The following is a 14,883-nucleotide window of genomic DNA, read 5'->3' as shown; positions in this document are numbered from 1 at the left end:
CGCTACCGAGACCAAGAAATAAAAAAACTAAAAAAGATAGTTTCAAACCCACCATTGTTGGGTGTTGGGTGTTTGGTTTTTTTATTCCTTCCGTCAAAGTTGGCTGCTTTTTGGCGCAATTAAAAAAAATGTTTGGCTGCGTTTCTTAATATTTGAGTCGTAATCGATGACTGCATATAATTCAGTCTTCATTCATCACTCCTTTAAATGATCAAATATTTGTAGGATCAAAATCACTTGTAAGCTTTACAGGAAAAAGGGGGAAAAAAGTGAGGATCAAGCATAGATGGAAAACATGGGAGTTCTAGGCAAGGTGGTGGATTACCTTCTATTGTTATCATTCTTCAGCATCACATTAACAGCTCAGTTGGACATCCCCGAGTCCATCCTCCCCCACGCCTACAATCCCTTCTATCAAGTTTATACCACGTTAACCCAAGATTATTTGGTGCTTGAGCAGCCTGCTTTTTTCAAGGCACTTATGACGTTGGAACTTGTTTACCAACTCCCTCTCGCTTTGCTTAACATCTATGGGTTGTTATACTCTAAGCCCTGGTTCAACACCACCTGCCTCCTCTTTGGTGCCTCTATCGTTGCCTCTACGGTAACTAAAATAATTTTCTTTCTTTCTTTAGTATGCAAATTAATTTTATAAACATGATTCCTTCCGTTATACTTATATTTGAATTCCGTTCTGAATTCAGACAGCTATGGTGGGAGACATTCTCAATTCCCAGAAGGCATCAGCCAATTTGATGGCCATGTATTATCCACCGTTTCTTCCATTAGGGGTTCTGGCTATAGTGCGAGGGGTGGTTGGACAATCGAGCAAGGCTGCTCCATCCATTGGCAATGGACCTTCGTCGGCTGTGAAAAAGAGGGCTTAAAGTTGATCCCCGATCAGTTTCAAACGTCTTCTTTAAGAGACCATGCTAATACAATAATAAGGGAGGGATTCTAATCTGTTTGATCCGCAGCTAAATAAGGATAAAAAAAAAATGAAGTAGGCAAATTACAAATATATTAGCAATCTAATAGTATTTGTAATACTTGCTTAGGCTGCATTTTCAGCTTGTTTTGTTTACAGTGTGTATCGCAGTTTTTAGTGGCCTACTTGTCTTTGATTAATGCAAATTTTATTTAAATTTGTATGATTTGGTTCAAAATTATGATTATAAGCCAACTGTGGTCAAGAATGGCAGGCAATGCCAAAATAATTAAATTTATATTTAATCCACCGTCAAAAGAAAACCCAAATGCTTCAACGCCTTCACACTCCCGCTACCATAGCTCAACCACGATTTCAAATGCCACAATTTTTTATTGGTTTTTAAAAACTGATGTGTCTTTGCTTCAAAATTTAAGTCTACTTTTATATTCATGTTTAAATTCTTTAATATTTTAATAAAAATATACAAAAACATTATTAATAGTTTAACATATGAAATATAACATTAATTATTTGAATATTTAATTAATATTTAAATATTATCAAAATATAACCCTTATAAATTTAAATATATAATTTTACATATTTGAAATAAATTTTGAGAGGAAAATAATTATTTGCTTAATATAAATATTTTATAAAATTATAAATAAATTGTTTTGGCTTTTTAAGTTATAAAGCTATTTTATTTGCATTACTCTTATCTCTCCAACAACACTTTTGAAACAAAGCCATAATCAAACGTCACTTCAGCTATTATTATAATTATTTAAGGTTTACCATGTGAAAATTATGTGAGTTGGTTAAATAATTAATTTGAGGCGAGTTACTTTCTTTAATTTAATATTTATAATAATCGATTTTGATTAAACTATTATTATAATTATTTATTTGTAAATTCAGAAAATGTTAGAGCTTAATTTAAGCCACAATTAAGCTAAATAAATAATAAACTAGCATTTATCACACCCTGTTGAAAAAACAAATTTTAAAGGAAAAAAAAACTTAATGAGTTTGTTCTCACATAATTTGATATTTTAAATTAGGTTCCCTATAAGCAATTTACGTGTTTTCTCTATATTTTTCGTTGATTTTAAGTTTTTTTGTAACAACCCGTTTTCAGTTAAATCGGAACAGTAGTTTTAGGATTACAAATCCGAATTCAAAAAGAAAATTAGTTTAATATTATTTCATGGTCTGAATTATAATAGGAAAATCATATGAAAATTTTGTTAAGAAAATTTTACCAATTACATGTCTAATTGATAAAACGACCAAATTGCATGAAATGCAAAAGTTGCATTCTAGTAGCTATAAGTATCAAATAGCTATGGAATTCAAAGTTTCAGGTCCTTATATGGAAAATAGACCATTAAGAGAAGTTAGTAGATAAAGATGCTGATTCATTCATGAAAATTTAATTAAAGAAAAGGATGAAATTGGAAATAAAAGATATTAAAAGATGATAAATGATTAAATAAAGAAAATATCATAATTTATCATCATCTTTCCCAATTTTTTTTATGAAAACCCTAGCTATGAGAAAAGAGCTCAAGCAAGCTTTCTTGGCTTAATTAGGTATGAATTCTTGTCCCATTTTTAGTAATTTTTATGTTTTCGAGATTGTAATAGCATAATTAAGCTATTTTGGGGATTAATTTGCAAAGCTATCAAAGTTCTAGGATTTTTCCATGGGTGAATATAGTTGAATTATGAAGTTTTATGGTAGAATATGAAAGGTTGTTGATAGATAAACAACTTTTGTTAAAGGAATTTTGATGAAAATGTAATTTAGGGACTAAATTGTAAAAATTCATGGAAATTTTTTATTTTTGTGAAATACATGGGCTGTTATTGATACATGTAAAATTCGGCTTGGCTTGGAATAAGGATTAAATTGCATGAATTTTATTTTTCAAGCCTAGGGACGAAATCATCATTAATTAAAAGTATAGGGGTAAAATGGTAATTTTTTCTAAGATGTGAGTTGAATTGAATTTAATGTAAATTGTATTAAATTGATGTCAAATTTATTTGTATAGATCCAAATAGATAAAAAATGGAGTTAGATCGTGGAAAAGAAAAAGTATCGGATTAGTAGTTTACAAGTCACGAACAATTGTCGAGGTAAGTTCGTGTAACTTAATTGTGTGTATTTATATGCTTATATTGAGTGTTGAATATGTAAATTGTGTAAATGTCATATATGTTTATGTAATTGATCTCATAATTGAAAATCTCTAATAAATAAATAAGTCTCGTTTGGATAATGAGATTCGATAGATATAGGGTTCTGTTTCCCGAAATGGTAGTGTTCCTGCATATGTTGCGAACATACCGAAGCTCAAAAGAGCGTCCCGTTAGAAGCCCTCTCAAGCTTCCTGTTATAGTGTTCTTACGAGCTTCCCGTTAAATGCTCTTCGGAGCATCTCGATCGGTTATGACCCTACATGTGTTGTGGGCACACCGCAGCTCTTATGAGTGTCCCGTTATATGGCTCTTCGTGAGCTTCCCGATTAAAGGCTCTTTGTGAGCTTCCCGTTAGTGCTTGCTTGAATTTTCCGTTATATGGCTATCCGATGCTTCCCGTTAATTGCTCTTCGATGCTACTCATTAATTGCTCTTTGGAGCTATTCGTTATAGGCTTTTTGTGAGCTTCCCTTTATATTGCTTGGATAAGCTTCCCATTACAAGGCTCGATGAGCTTCCCATTATAGTGCTTGAGAGAGAGCTTTCTATTTAAATGCTCATAAAAGCACTCCCAGATATGAATTGATGGATTTATAGCATTGTACACTTCAGGCGTACTACCCAAGTATCCATTGAGATTTCAAATGATTCAACGGGTGAAATTCTGACATGAGAACATGTGAAATCAAAATAAAACTATTATCTGTATATGCATGAAATACTTGGAAACTCGATACCTGATGAGCTCATCCTTGTTCTTGTTATTCACATGAAATACATGACTAACATGTTTGTTGAGGTTACATGTGTTAGGCTAATTGTCAAATTGCTTTGGATGTATTATGCATGTTTATTGTATGAGTAAATGAATGGTAAGATAATTTCCCATTATACGAACTTACTAAGCATTAAGTGCTTACTCAGTTGTATTTCCTCTGTTTTATAGTACTCAGAAGCTCGTTGGTTTGGAAGCTTGGCGGAGATCACTCACACTATCCAGCGGCCCATTTGATTCTAAAGTGAAATTTGAGCATTGAGGGCTCTCATAATGGACTTTATGAATAATATCCGACATGAATGTTAAATAATAATATGAAATGTCTGTATTTAATCTGTTTATTTTGGTAATACTCTATAACCCTGTTCTAGAGACGGATACGGGTTACAGGTGTTACATTTTTAGTATTAATGATCATTTTTATTTAATTTTAATCCTTTTGAGACCTAAATTGGTAAAATAGTGTCATTGAAAGTCTAATGGTCTGTTTGAGTTTCTATAGGGAAACGACAACGACCAAATATTGAGAGAACTACATCTGACATAGGTGTCGCGACACTAATGCCAAAATATCATGACAATGAGCCTCCATCACCTCAGGGGTGCAAGACTTAAACGAAAAACTAAGTTGGAGCAGTCTGTCAAGGATGTCACGACATCGATGTCTGTCGAGGTAAAAAATACTACATGGGTAATTTTATTTCCAGCACAAACACAAGTCAACTTATACATTCCAAGGGCATTTTTGTCAAGTTTTAGGGTTGAATTTTGGCTATATTAAAGATGTTTTTGTTGTCAAACTTAAAGGAAACACCTTTTTATCATTTTTTTAGCTTAGCTTTTATTCTCTTCTCCATTTTTAGATTTTTAGCTCTTATCTTTCTCAGCATAGTGGTTGTAGTTGGTGGTTTTCTTAGTTTTTACTATAGCTTTTACTTCCTTGCACTTAGATAAAAAAAAACTTACTTTGTATGTTGATTTCCTTTTAAATCCTTCAATAGATTTTAGCTTTGTTAACTTTCAAGAGTGTAAAAATTTCAACTTTGGTTGTGTTTTCTTCATCATCATTGTTGTTGTTGTTGTTCTTATTATCTTTCCAAAAACCCCATCAAGAGTCCCTAAGATTTTCTTAACCTTGCTTTTCATGCTTTCTTTAATGAATCATTTGAGCATGTATTTGACTGATGTTTGTGTGTTGATGATAGATAGTAACTAAATCTCATGGTAATTTGTTGACGGAAATGTTACATGGTTAGTTTTTGGTTAGGGGCTAAATCGTAAAAGTTAGACTAAATAGAATAAACTTCAAAACCTAGAATTAGTGCCTCTAAGTGAACATTTAGATAAGTGAGACCGAGAGGAGAGCCAATCGAGAACCAATTTGATTGTCCTGATTTAGTTTAGTGAAATCAAGAGATAAATCAGATTAAATCGTCTAATTAGGTAAAATGGTGACGAAAGATAAATTGAACCAATTAGGAGTTTGAACCCTTTAGATCCTTAATCCAAGAATTGATCAGCAACATGGAAGTCAATCAACCACATTAATCCATTAAATTTTTATTTGTGCACTTTTGATTGTTTTGCAATTTAGTCATTCCTGGTGTTAGATAGTGTAATTACTCTTTGATGATGAATTTTTGTATTATAATACTTAGTGAGTAGCTAGCTAAACTTCATATTACTAGATTTGCTTCAGCCTTCCTCTTTGCCTTCTTCCAGTACATGTTGTTCACTTGTTTGCAACACTTCCTCTTTCCATCAAAAGAACCTTCGTGAAACATCTATTGAAATGCAAGATGATGGTTGTTCTTGGATGAAAGTTGTCTTGTGGTGATGTTTTTCTTGGTAAACCTTGTTCTAAATAATGACTCTTCCGAAAACACACACACACACACACAATTGTCCTAAATACAAGTTGTTGCAAACAATAGTTGTTCTTGAAATGTCATAATTCTAAACAAGAGTTGTTCCAAACTTTAGTTGTTTTCAAATAACAACTACATTGCATGACAAGTATTCTAACTAAAGCCCTGTTTTGAACATAGTTTTTCTAGACATTGTTATTCTCGAACAATAGTTACTCTAAACAACAACTGTTCTAAATAAGAATTGTTGCTTCGGAAGAAATACGCTTGGAAGCACAATTTTCTGAAATATAATATTATGTATTTCAAGGAAGAAATAAAATGTTAGTAACTAAAATTGAGTATCTACAAATGGCTTGGTTAATTGAAGTGGGATATCCACCACTACACTAGGAACCTAAGACAGGTTAGTGGACGTACTAGCAATAGTCGAATTTTTTGTTCCAATGGCCTAACCGACTTCCATTTGATTGTAATAATTGACCCATTGCTTGTAATGTTGTTGAGTGGGATAGAAATATTAGGATTGAAAAATAGATTTGTATAAGAAAATTAAGCATGTTTAAAATATAAGCTTAACTTAGCTTGTAACATTAAAGGTCCAAGCTCGACACAATTCGACTCGATCTACTTTTAAATATAATCATATTTTTTTATATTTTATGTAATTTATATCATATAAAAAATAAATATATGATAATATATAATAATATAACATAAGCATTAAAAATAGGTTCTCTATGTTTAAAATTTCATAAAAAAACATATAGAATTATTAAATATTAAATTATAGTATAGTATAAGTTAAATTTTTATTAAAAAAATTATGAAATATGAATGTGTATAAATGGAAATTGGGCTACCTATTTATATATGAATAAATTTAGATAAAATTTGAAGTTTATATTTTAAGTCGGACCAAACATATAATGATCAAGTACAAAATGGATTTGGCATGACCCATGAACATAACTACCCATATATTGCTTTCACTGAAGTTGAATAAAACTATGGTTGCCATCATTTATCTTTCTTTGGAATAGATCTATTGAACTTCTGGGCTATATATTGTCCTATATGTATATTGTTATACCATAACACGAGCTAGACACATAGCACTTTTAGAAAGGGCTAGCTAGACACCTGAGAGCAAATCTTTATTTATCATCCGACAAGTTGTCCTCAATTGACTGACTTTTTGGATCGACTACCCATAGTAAGCCACCAGTTGATAAAAGAGGCATCCCCCTCCATATTGCCAGATGTTTTTCAGTGTGAACACTCCTTTCAGGAACGACTAGAACCCACATAAATGTAACAACCTCGTACTACCTGAAGGAATAATAGGATTGCCCCACTATACACATCCCTTGTGTATTCTATGATGGCAACCTCCTTTGTAACAACTTACTACGTCACACTAGCAGGCAAAGGACCTCTCTTACAAATACTCTCCCAAATAATGAGAAAGGGATACTTTGGCCCCTTAAGCAATTACCCTTTGCAACCTAGCTTCCTTAGCTCTCATAGTCTTCTCCCTATCCTCTTGTCTTTCTTCAACTCTTCGCTTATTTAGGTGAATTAGTCTTCTTCAGACCACCACAACCTTCTCTTTATCTTGCCCCTTGTACTTTGAATCAACAAATATCATTATTAGCTAATTTAACTGAATTTCTCTTCTTCTTTTTCTGGAGAAAAATTGAAATTCAATTTTTAAATATTTAAAATGATGGCATCACTATGGCGGTACGAAGATATGGTAATTAAGGCAATACGAAAATATGATCCGTTCCTAAAATATAGTACCTTCATTCAACACATTTAAAACTATAAATTATTATCAACTGCTTTATTTATAGTAGCATTAGCTAATCATAAAATAGACATTGTCATAAAACGCTAATAAAATTAGAATTTAATTGACAATTGAAGGATGTATATTTAAGTTTAAAAGGACCAATCATTAAAGATAAAAAAAAAGTACATTCGAAAATAATGATGTTTCTGGCATTACAGAGGACAAAAGAAGGAGAGTTATATAAATGTATGTCTTTAGAGAGTTGTGTTAATGGCGAAAACAACATAAAATCAAGTTTCATCATTTTATTTTATGTTTTGGAGGCAGAGGATTGTAAATCTTAAGCAATCTTTGCATTTATGTGTTGGAAACATTAATCTTGCAATTATTATCAAAGATATTGTCCACCAAAGTCTAATTGAGTGATAGTGAATAAAAGAAATTAATTTGTAAATTTGTAAGTATAAGCGGTTGTTGCAATACGTAAAGCCCTAATGTAATTTCTTTCACTTAATCAGCCTTTCTGCTGTGTTGTATGCGGGGATCACATTGTTTATTTATAGCATAAAAATACAAATATAACATTGACAAAAGCATTGTGAAATGCATTAAACCTTTTGGTTTTAATATTCAAGGCAGTTTAACTAAATCATAATCTAAAAAGGAAAAAGAAATTAAAAGGTGCCAGTTAATAATTCCAAAGGAAAAAAAGGGCTACTTCAAATAAAATAAAGGTCATTGTTTGCTGGTAGTAAATATTTCTTTTATCTTGGGAAAGTCAAATCCCGAACCTCTAACTCTTAAACACATGACCATGCAAGGTGCGCTCTTGACTTCTCCCCCATATTCTAAAATTCCAAAATTCCTCAATCACCATTCTTCTTAATTTAATTACCTTCCCTTTTCTGCATCCAACAAAACAGGCACTATTCAAAATTATGTACTTCATATCTCCAAATCTATTTACATATGCATGTATAGAAAACTGCAAGGTAAAGAACTATGCTAACATACCTTGGTACCTAAACCATGAAGGCTGTGCCAGTTCATGCATTCTCGCATGATAGAGAAGCTTTTATCCTTTCAACCGTACATGCAATCAAATTGTTAACTGTCGCAACCGATCCAAGAGATAGTTTTGCAGTAGGAACTGAGTCCACCAAAATCTGAAACGCAACAGTTAGAAGTGATCCACCAGAGCTGCCACCCGCATCAGCCATGCCGCTTCCAGTGCTCCCACTACTCCCATCCGGAAGAATAGCGAAACCCGATGGAAGAAGGGCGACATAGTCAGGGTCGCCACCGTTTAGAACCACATTCATTGCAACAACGTCGACAGGAGCATAGATTACAAATGAAGCTGTTGGATCAGTGCAACTCTCTTGTAATATCAGCATGTTGGTTTGGCTTGAATTTGCACTCTGCATGTAATCATTTGATATGTTTTCAAGATTCATATATTATTCAAAGTGAATTTGGACAAATTAATCAAAGAAATGGACCTACATTGACTCGAAGTAGTGAAACACAATTGCCTGTATCCCTGCCATTAGCAATGTGAGCCATTTCTTGGACAACTCCACCATTAGAAAGAATATCCCACTGTATCCAGACGAAACCAACATGTAATTTTATTTAATGGTTCTAAATTCGAATACAAATTAAAAGACAAAGAACAAATATGATGTTAACTATAATACAAGGTTTCCATATTCGAATGCCTAAAATAAGACAAGTCAGATAAAAACTATGCAAGCCAAACAAGAAACACAAACAAATTGAGTTAAATTTGTGTCTTTCAATATCAATCATGGAATATCAAGCTGCATTGGAATACCTCATTTCGAGAATTCTCATCTCTGAGGAAATCGAATACCCTCTTGGGTGAAACTGGAAGCCAGAAGGAAGTAGCAGCACTTAGCACAATCCCAGGAGGTCTGCCTGGATCATCCACACTCTTTCTGGTCATTACCCTTACATCATCCGCCCCAGTTCCCGATAATGTCGTCCATGTGTGAGCTGTCGAGGCACCCACTCCGGCACAGAAACTGATCACCATTCGCTCGGCTAGCTTCAGCATGCTCTTCCTCCCATCTTGGTTTGTTATGACTGACCAAAATATCATAATATTAACAACTAGCATTTAATATTTGTACTTAAGAGAAGTGAAATTTCAGTGTATAATTAAAAGACAAGAGATGTAGGATTAGTATTTACCCCCAGCATCACCAGTAGGAATGTTAGTAGCCATGAGACTTGCAAGCCTCTCACACTGTCGATCCAAAGTAGCAATCCAACGTTTGGCTCCGAAAGCATGGCCCGAACTTACTAGCTGCTTGTAAAGATTGTGAACACCTCGATCGTCAATTTCAACATGTTCAATCCATGTAACCTGTTTCGCATAAAAGCCATTGATTGAGAGCTATGATGATGAATACAGCACTTTATTATTATTAAGAATCAATTAAAAATGATTGTTTATAACCTTTGAGTACCCATTGGGCATTTCTTGAATTAAACATCCAGATGGTCTTCGTCGGCATCTCATTGCTGGATTAGGGCGTATATTATCCAATGAAACATCAACCACAGCCCATGTTCCCTCTGCATGATGTTTGCAGTATCTTACATAATAACTCTCTCGGGTTGGAACAAGAGGTGAAGGAACTTGGAATTCAGCTGTCATCTGTGAAATTAAATATCATTAAAAAACTGTCACGAAAATGGAATAAATTGGCATTTGGCAAAGTAAAATATTGAATATTTACCACTTGTAGGGCTCCGTTATAGTTCCCTGCAATCCCTGTTGATAGGACATCCAAAGTGGAAGCCTTTGAAACTATTGCCGAGAACACAGTAGACCACTGGTGCTGAATTTCAATTCAGAAACCCAGACATTAGGGCTTAGAAATGCTTTCCGGCATGTTAGAATTCTAGGGTATTGATGGGTTCATATTATAAAAAGCTTACCACATCCATGAGAATCTCAACGAGGCTAATGTGGTTCATGATAACAACACAAGTTTCTTTTGAAGCTTCGCCTTTGAAGCCGGTAGGCTTTGGTCCAATTCCTCTAGGAAAAGTCCTAATATACTCCTCTTCATTAAGCACGGAGGTTGAGCCATCAAGACTGGTCATCCACAATGGTTCACCCACTTGAGCCATTCTAACTAGTTCCTCCATAGCTGCAACGGCAAGCTCAATAATCATTGGCTTATCAGCCTCCGCAGGCGCATTTATCGACCTAAGAAGTTCCCCAGCACCATACATCTCTCCGGAGCCAGTTTGTGAACCGAAATCAAGTGGTCGAGGAGTCATAGGAGAAGAGAGAAGAGGATAACTCACCACTGGCTTCCCAACATACTTTGCAGCTATTGCTGATATACGATCAATCTGGAATGGTGCTCAAAAACAAATACTAGTAAGTATATTTCAATATATACACACACAGAGTGAGAGTAATAATTTCATACCTCTTCTCTTAACCGAGCATTTTCAAGCCTGAGATGATGTTCATCAAAGGACATTTGTCCTACAGCAGTTGGACCACCACAATTCGGGCATGAAGCGGTGCTAAGAGCTTCCCTATAGCTCATGTTATCAGCCCTTAGCTTTTCGTTCTCGGCTCGAAGTTGCGAGTTCTCTTGCCGTTCATGCTGGGTCTGCAGAACAAAAGTATTGACGTGTGAAGACAACATGGGCTAAGCTAGCTTGTGTTTCCATTGGGGAAAACCCAGAAATTATAACTATTCATCAAGCTATTTCAGGGCCTTAAAGAATGGTAAATCTCAAACCAAAAAGGCTTAATCTAAAAGGGCAAACGAAACATGTGTTTATATACCTTCATTTGGGTGCGCTTGTTTTGGAACCAAAATTTAACTTGCAATGGCTCTAACCCTAATACACGCCCAAGTTCCTTCCTTTGCTTGTCATCTGGGTGCGGGCACTCTTTGAAAAACCTATTAGCAAGGTACAAATTTGGCCAAAAATAAGCTTTTGTTGTTGTTGAATAAAAAAGTGTTTAAATTACATGGGTTTTTTTTAGCTTACGCCTCCATTTCTTGAATCTGATGCTGGGTATGTCGATGGTAACGCTTCTTTTTGTTAGGACGAGCATCTTGATCATCATCCCCAGACACACCTTCATGATTTTCGCTACCAGATTTGAGTGCACTGTCGAATTCTTCATCTCTCATTCGAGCAATTTCACTTTCAGAAGTGTTTTGGGTCATCTCAAAAGGGTTGAGCTGACCTTCCATCATGTTGTTATTAGGCTCCTGGAACATATTATATCTACAGATCTTTAAGATTCCGAAGCTTATGGTTTTTCAATCTAAACAAACATAATGGAAAACTTTCCCACTCAAAGATTAAGCGAAAACGAACCCCAAATATGGAAAAGTGAAAGGAAAACCATTTGAGTGCTGGATTTGTGGTAAAAAGTATACAAAATTTTTATGAGATAGTGCTTGTTTATGTTGGTAAAATGAGTAAATAAGAAGCACTGGAGCTAAGTTCAGAGTATATTAAGCTTTTCTCAAATACCGAGGAGGATTTTGCTTCGAATAGTCTAAAAAGATCCTCAAAAAGACCAAATTACTTGGAAACAAGTTCCAAACAGTGGATTAGGAGATAAAGATACGCGGTTTAGTTTAGAGTGTGAAAAAGAAATGGAAATTTGAGAAAATACCCATTAAACTATTAAGGTCAATGAGTGTGAAAAAGAGGAAAAAGCTGGAAAATATTAATCACAAAATGAAAACTGAAAAAGACTGAAGTAAAACAAACAAGATCATCCCTTTAGAAAGCATAGATTAGATTTAAAAGGGAAGATATATAGTTCTAACCTGACCAAGGGTAAGTCCTGAGATAGTTCCGAAGCCACCAACATTCCCGTTTCCACTGATCATTGACGGCATGTTTCTCGTCGGAACCATTACACCGGCCGGCATAGTCCAGAAACTATATTTATTCACTTACAGATAGCTTCTTCACACTTCTTAAAACTGTGTTTTGATTTAAGTGAGAGAGACTACGTTCTCTTTAGATTCTCAAGCAGTGAGAGACAAAGTTGACTCTGGTGTGTTTTTTCTTTTGGCTCCTTGGGATTTATATATAGTATATATTTATCCTCGAAGATTCTTATGTGCTGATGTACAAAGCGAGACAGAATCTATAATAATAATAATAATAATAAAAGTTAAATGATGACAAATTCGAGACAGCCCTTGCAAGACAAAAATCGGGTTAAAAGCCCCTCAAAATGAAAAAATATATAATATTTATAGATTACGTCCCGACGACGATCTAAGGGAATCCAACTATGCCTTGTCTGTCTACATATCTCTCAAAACCAGCCTCTTCTTCCCTTTATGTCTTGGGATTTTGCCTGCATCGTTTGGGAATAAAAAAACGTAAGATAGAAAAAAAAAATTGAAAGAGGTAACCAAAAAACTTGGTTTCAGAGAAACTTTGACCTAACAAAGGAAACTCCCCAGGAAGAAGAGGAAGTGGTTGGCAGTTGTGACTGGAGTTGAGGTTTAATGGTGTAAGAAGTAGGTGGTGAGGTGAAGCAGGAAAGTGATATAGATATACACAAAAAGCAGGAGTAGGAGATGGAGTTGGAGAAGGATGGAAGAGGGGGATAAAAGGGGGAAGAGATGAAGAAATTTGTGGTAGCAAAGAGTTATTGCAGAGCGTATTGCGAGGGTGCAATTGCATTTAATGGAGGGTAAGGTGTAAATGCTAGTGAGAGAGAAAGAAAGAGAATTTGGCCTTTAAAGCTTACTCTTTCTTTTCCCCCGCTTAGACGAGATTTTCTTGTTTGGTGCAACGAATAACGGCTACCAAACTTGGTTTATTTTTTCATCCCTACCTTCAATTTTAAGTGAAATCTATTGAATTAAGAGTCAAAGCACATTTGCATGAATGTCAATAATTATATTCATCTTCAATTACATTATCTCATGGCTACATATGTATATGGCTTGGTGAATAACATGAAATATTAATTTAGAAATATTGTCATCTACCCAAACCTTAATTTATTATCTTTGTTTGGTTATAATATCCTTTGGTATAGTTTCAATGTTACATGCATCATGGTGAAGAATAACTTTGATTTGAGGATTAAAGATAAATGTTTTCAATAATATGAACATGGAAAAACATGAAAAGGAAAAAGGGAAATGTTAAGCAGTCCTAATCACACTAGTTAAGGTAATATTTAAAAGAAATGCAATTGAATAGATAACCTTTTCTTGAAATTCATAGAATAACGTATTAAAGCACAAGTAAATAATGATTATAGACATAAGCAAACCCTAAAAGTTCGACATGCTGTCTTAATTTATCATATATAAAATAAAGTGTTGGGTTTGGCTTGGCTTGGCTTGTAGAATTCCATTTAAGTTGTTTACTTGCTGTATTTGTCTAAAAACCATTGACTATGCCAACAAACTTGTAATTAGACTTTGATATTTTCCAAACCAAGAATTGGGTCTAGAGATGAAATGAGCAGAAAGCAAATAAGGCAAGGAATAAGGTTAGGTGGGTGAGTCATATGCCGCAAAAAACTTTCCATTTTCTAAAAATTATTGCTGAAACACACAACAATTTCCTCAGTTTATTAAAATTACATGATCAGTCTTTTAAGCTTTGTAGGTGGGCCTTTGCAAGTTTCAACTTCCACCATTCAACCCAACAAAAATAAATTAAAATTGCATTTTTATATTCTAATAATTCCACTGTCATACTTCATAAATACTGTGTTGTATGTTGAACTTTATAAATTATATATATGTGTGTGCGCTTTGCATCTTCACATTAAATGCCTCTGAGCCACACTGCCTCTGCAATGCCGAAGGTTCATTTACTGCTTTCATGCCTCCCTTGCACACCTCCTTATATTCCATATCTACCACTTTTTTTTTTAACTTTTTTCTTTTCATTTCTACCTATATTAATATTTAAGTTATTTATTGAATTGGTGTTTGGATCCAACCAAACATTAATTCGATTAAAAAAATTACGAAAATATCTTTTTATAATTAAAATAAGTTATATTATTCAAAGGTATAATTTATTATCCAACCAAAAGTTTATTTTAATACTTCTTATATATACATTTCATTTTAATATGTGTCGAAACCAATTTTTTTGAAAACAAAAAATTTTAGGTTGTCGACTTAAAAAAAAAAGAAAATGAAGGTTGGGAGTCGCCACCAATCTTTTATTAAGGTGTGATTGGGTCACCTAAAAACGACTTTGGTCTACGAATTTTAGAAGAACGGGTCTGGGA

The 14,883-nt window shown here is 34.0% G+C and overlaps 2 protein-coding genes across 3 annotated transcripts; one reads left to right on the top strand and one right to left on the bottom strand.

The window, feature by feature from the left end:
- Positions 1-1,151, top strand: LOC107946331 (sigma intracellular receptor 2). Its single transcript, XM_016880598.2, has 2 exons — positions 1-604; positions 705-1,151. Exons 1-2 carry the CDS (start codon positions 287-289, stop codon positions 885-887), a joined length of 501 nt encoding a protein of 166 aa, XP_016736087.1. The 5' UTR covers positions 1-286; the 3' UTR covers positions 888-1,151.
- Positions 1,152-8,057: 6,906 nt separating this feature from the next.
- Positions 8,058-13,311, bottom strand: LOC107946330 (homeobox-leucine zipper protein HDG2). Of its 2 annotated transcripts, none has more exons than XM_041106955.1 (13): positions 13,061-13,311; positions 12,431-12,972; positions 11,634-11,860; positions 11,425-11,542; positions 11,057-11,245; positions 10,554-10,976; positions 10,352-10,453; positions 10,069-10,269; positions 9,801-9,975; positions 9,421-9,692; positions 9,090-9,185; positions 8,598-9,004; positions 8,058-8,488 (listed from the first exon to the last, which is right to left on the bottom strand). In XM_041106955.1, exons 2-12 carry the CDS (start codon positions 12,533-12,535, stop codon positions 8,630-8,632), a joined length of 2,283 nt encoding a protein of 760 aa, XP_040962889.1. In that variant the 5' UTR covers positions 12,536-12,972; positions 13,061-13,311; the 3' UTR covers positions 8,058-8,488; positions 8,598-8,629. The 2 variants fall into 2 exon arrangements, with proteins under 2 accessions (XP_040962889.1, XP_040962890.1); XM_041106956.1 differs by having other exon boundaries at positions 11,634-11,876; positions 13,061-13,292.
- Positions 13,312-14,883: the final 1,572 nt, after the last annotated feature.

Source organism: Gossypium hirsutum, chromosome D12, assembly GCF_007990345.1.
Source record: "Gossypium hirsutum isolate 1008001.06 chromosome D12, Gossypium_hirsutum_v2.1, whole genome shotgun sequence".
In the NCBI taxonomy this organism is placed as follows: domain Eukaryota; kingdom Viridiplantae; phylum Streptophyta; class Magnoliopsida; order Malvales; family Malvaceae; genus Gossypium; species Gossypium hirsutum.
This window is presented reverse-complemented; position numbering and strand designations above follow the sequence as displayed.

Excerpts from the sequence above, each read along its gene's own strand:
- LOC107946331 (XM_016880598.2), top strand. The coding sequence starts at position 287 with ATGGAAAACATGGGAGTTCTAGGCAAGGTGGTGGATTACCTTCTATTG. Across the intron at positions 605-704 it reads CCTCTATCGTTGCCTCTACG|ACAGCTATGGTGGGAGACAT; the intron begins GTAACTAAAATA and ends TTCTGAATTCAG.
- LOC107946330 (XM_041106955.1), bottom strand. The coding sequence starts at position 12,535 with ATGCCGGCCGGTGTAATGGTTCCGACGAGAAACATGCCGTCAATGATC. Across the intron at positions 11,543-11,633 it reads CAGATTCAAGAAATGGAGGC|GTTTTTCAAAGAGTGCCCGC; the intron begins GTAAGCTAAAAA and ends CCTTGCTAATAG. Across the intron at positions 10,454-10,553 it reads TTGAGATTCTCATGGATGTG|CACCAGTGGTCTACTGTGTT; the intron begins GTAAGCTTTTTA and ends ATTGAAATTCAG.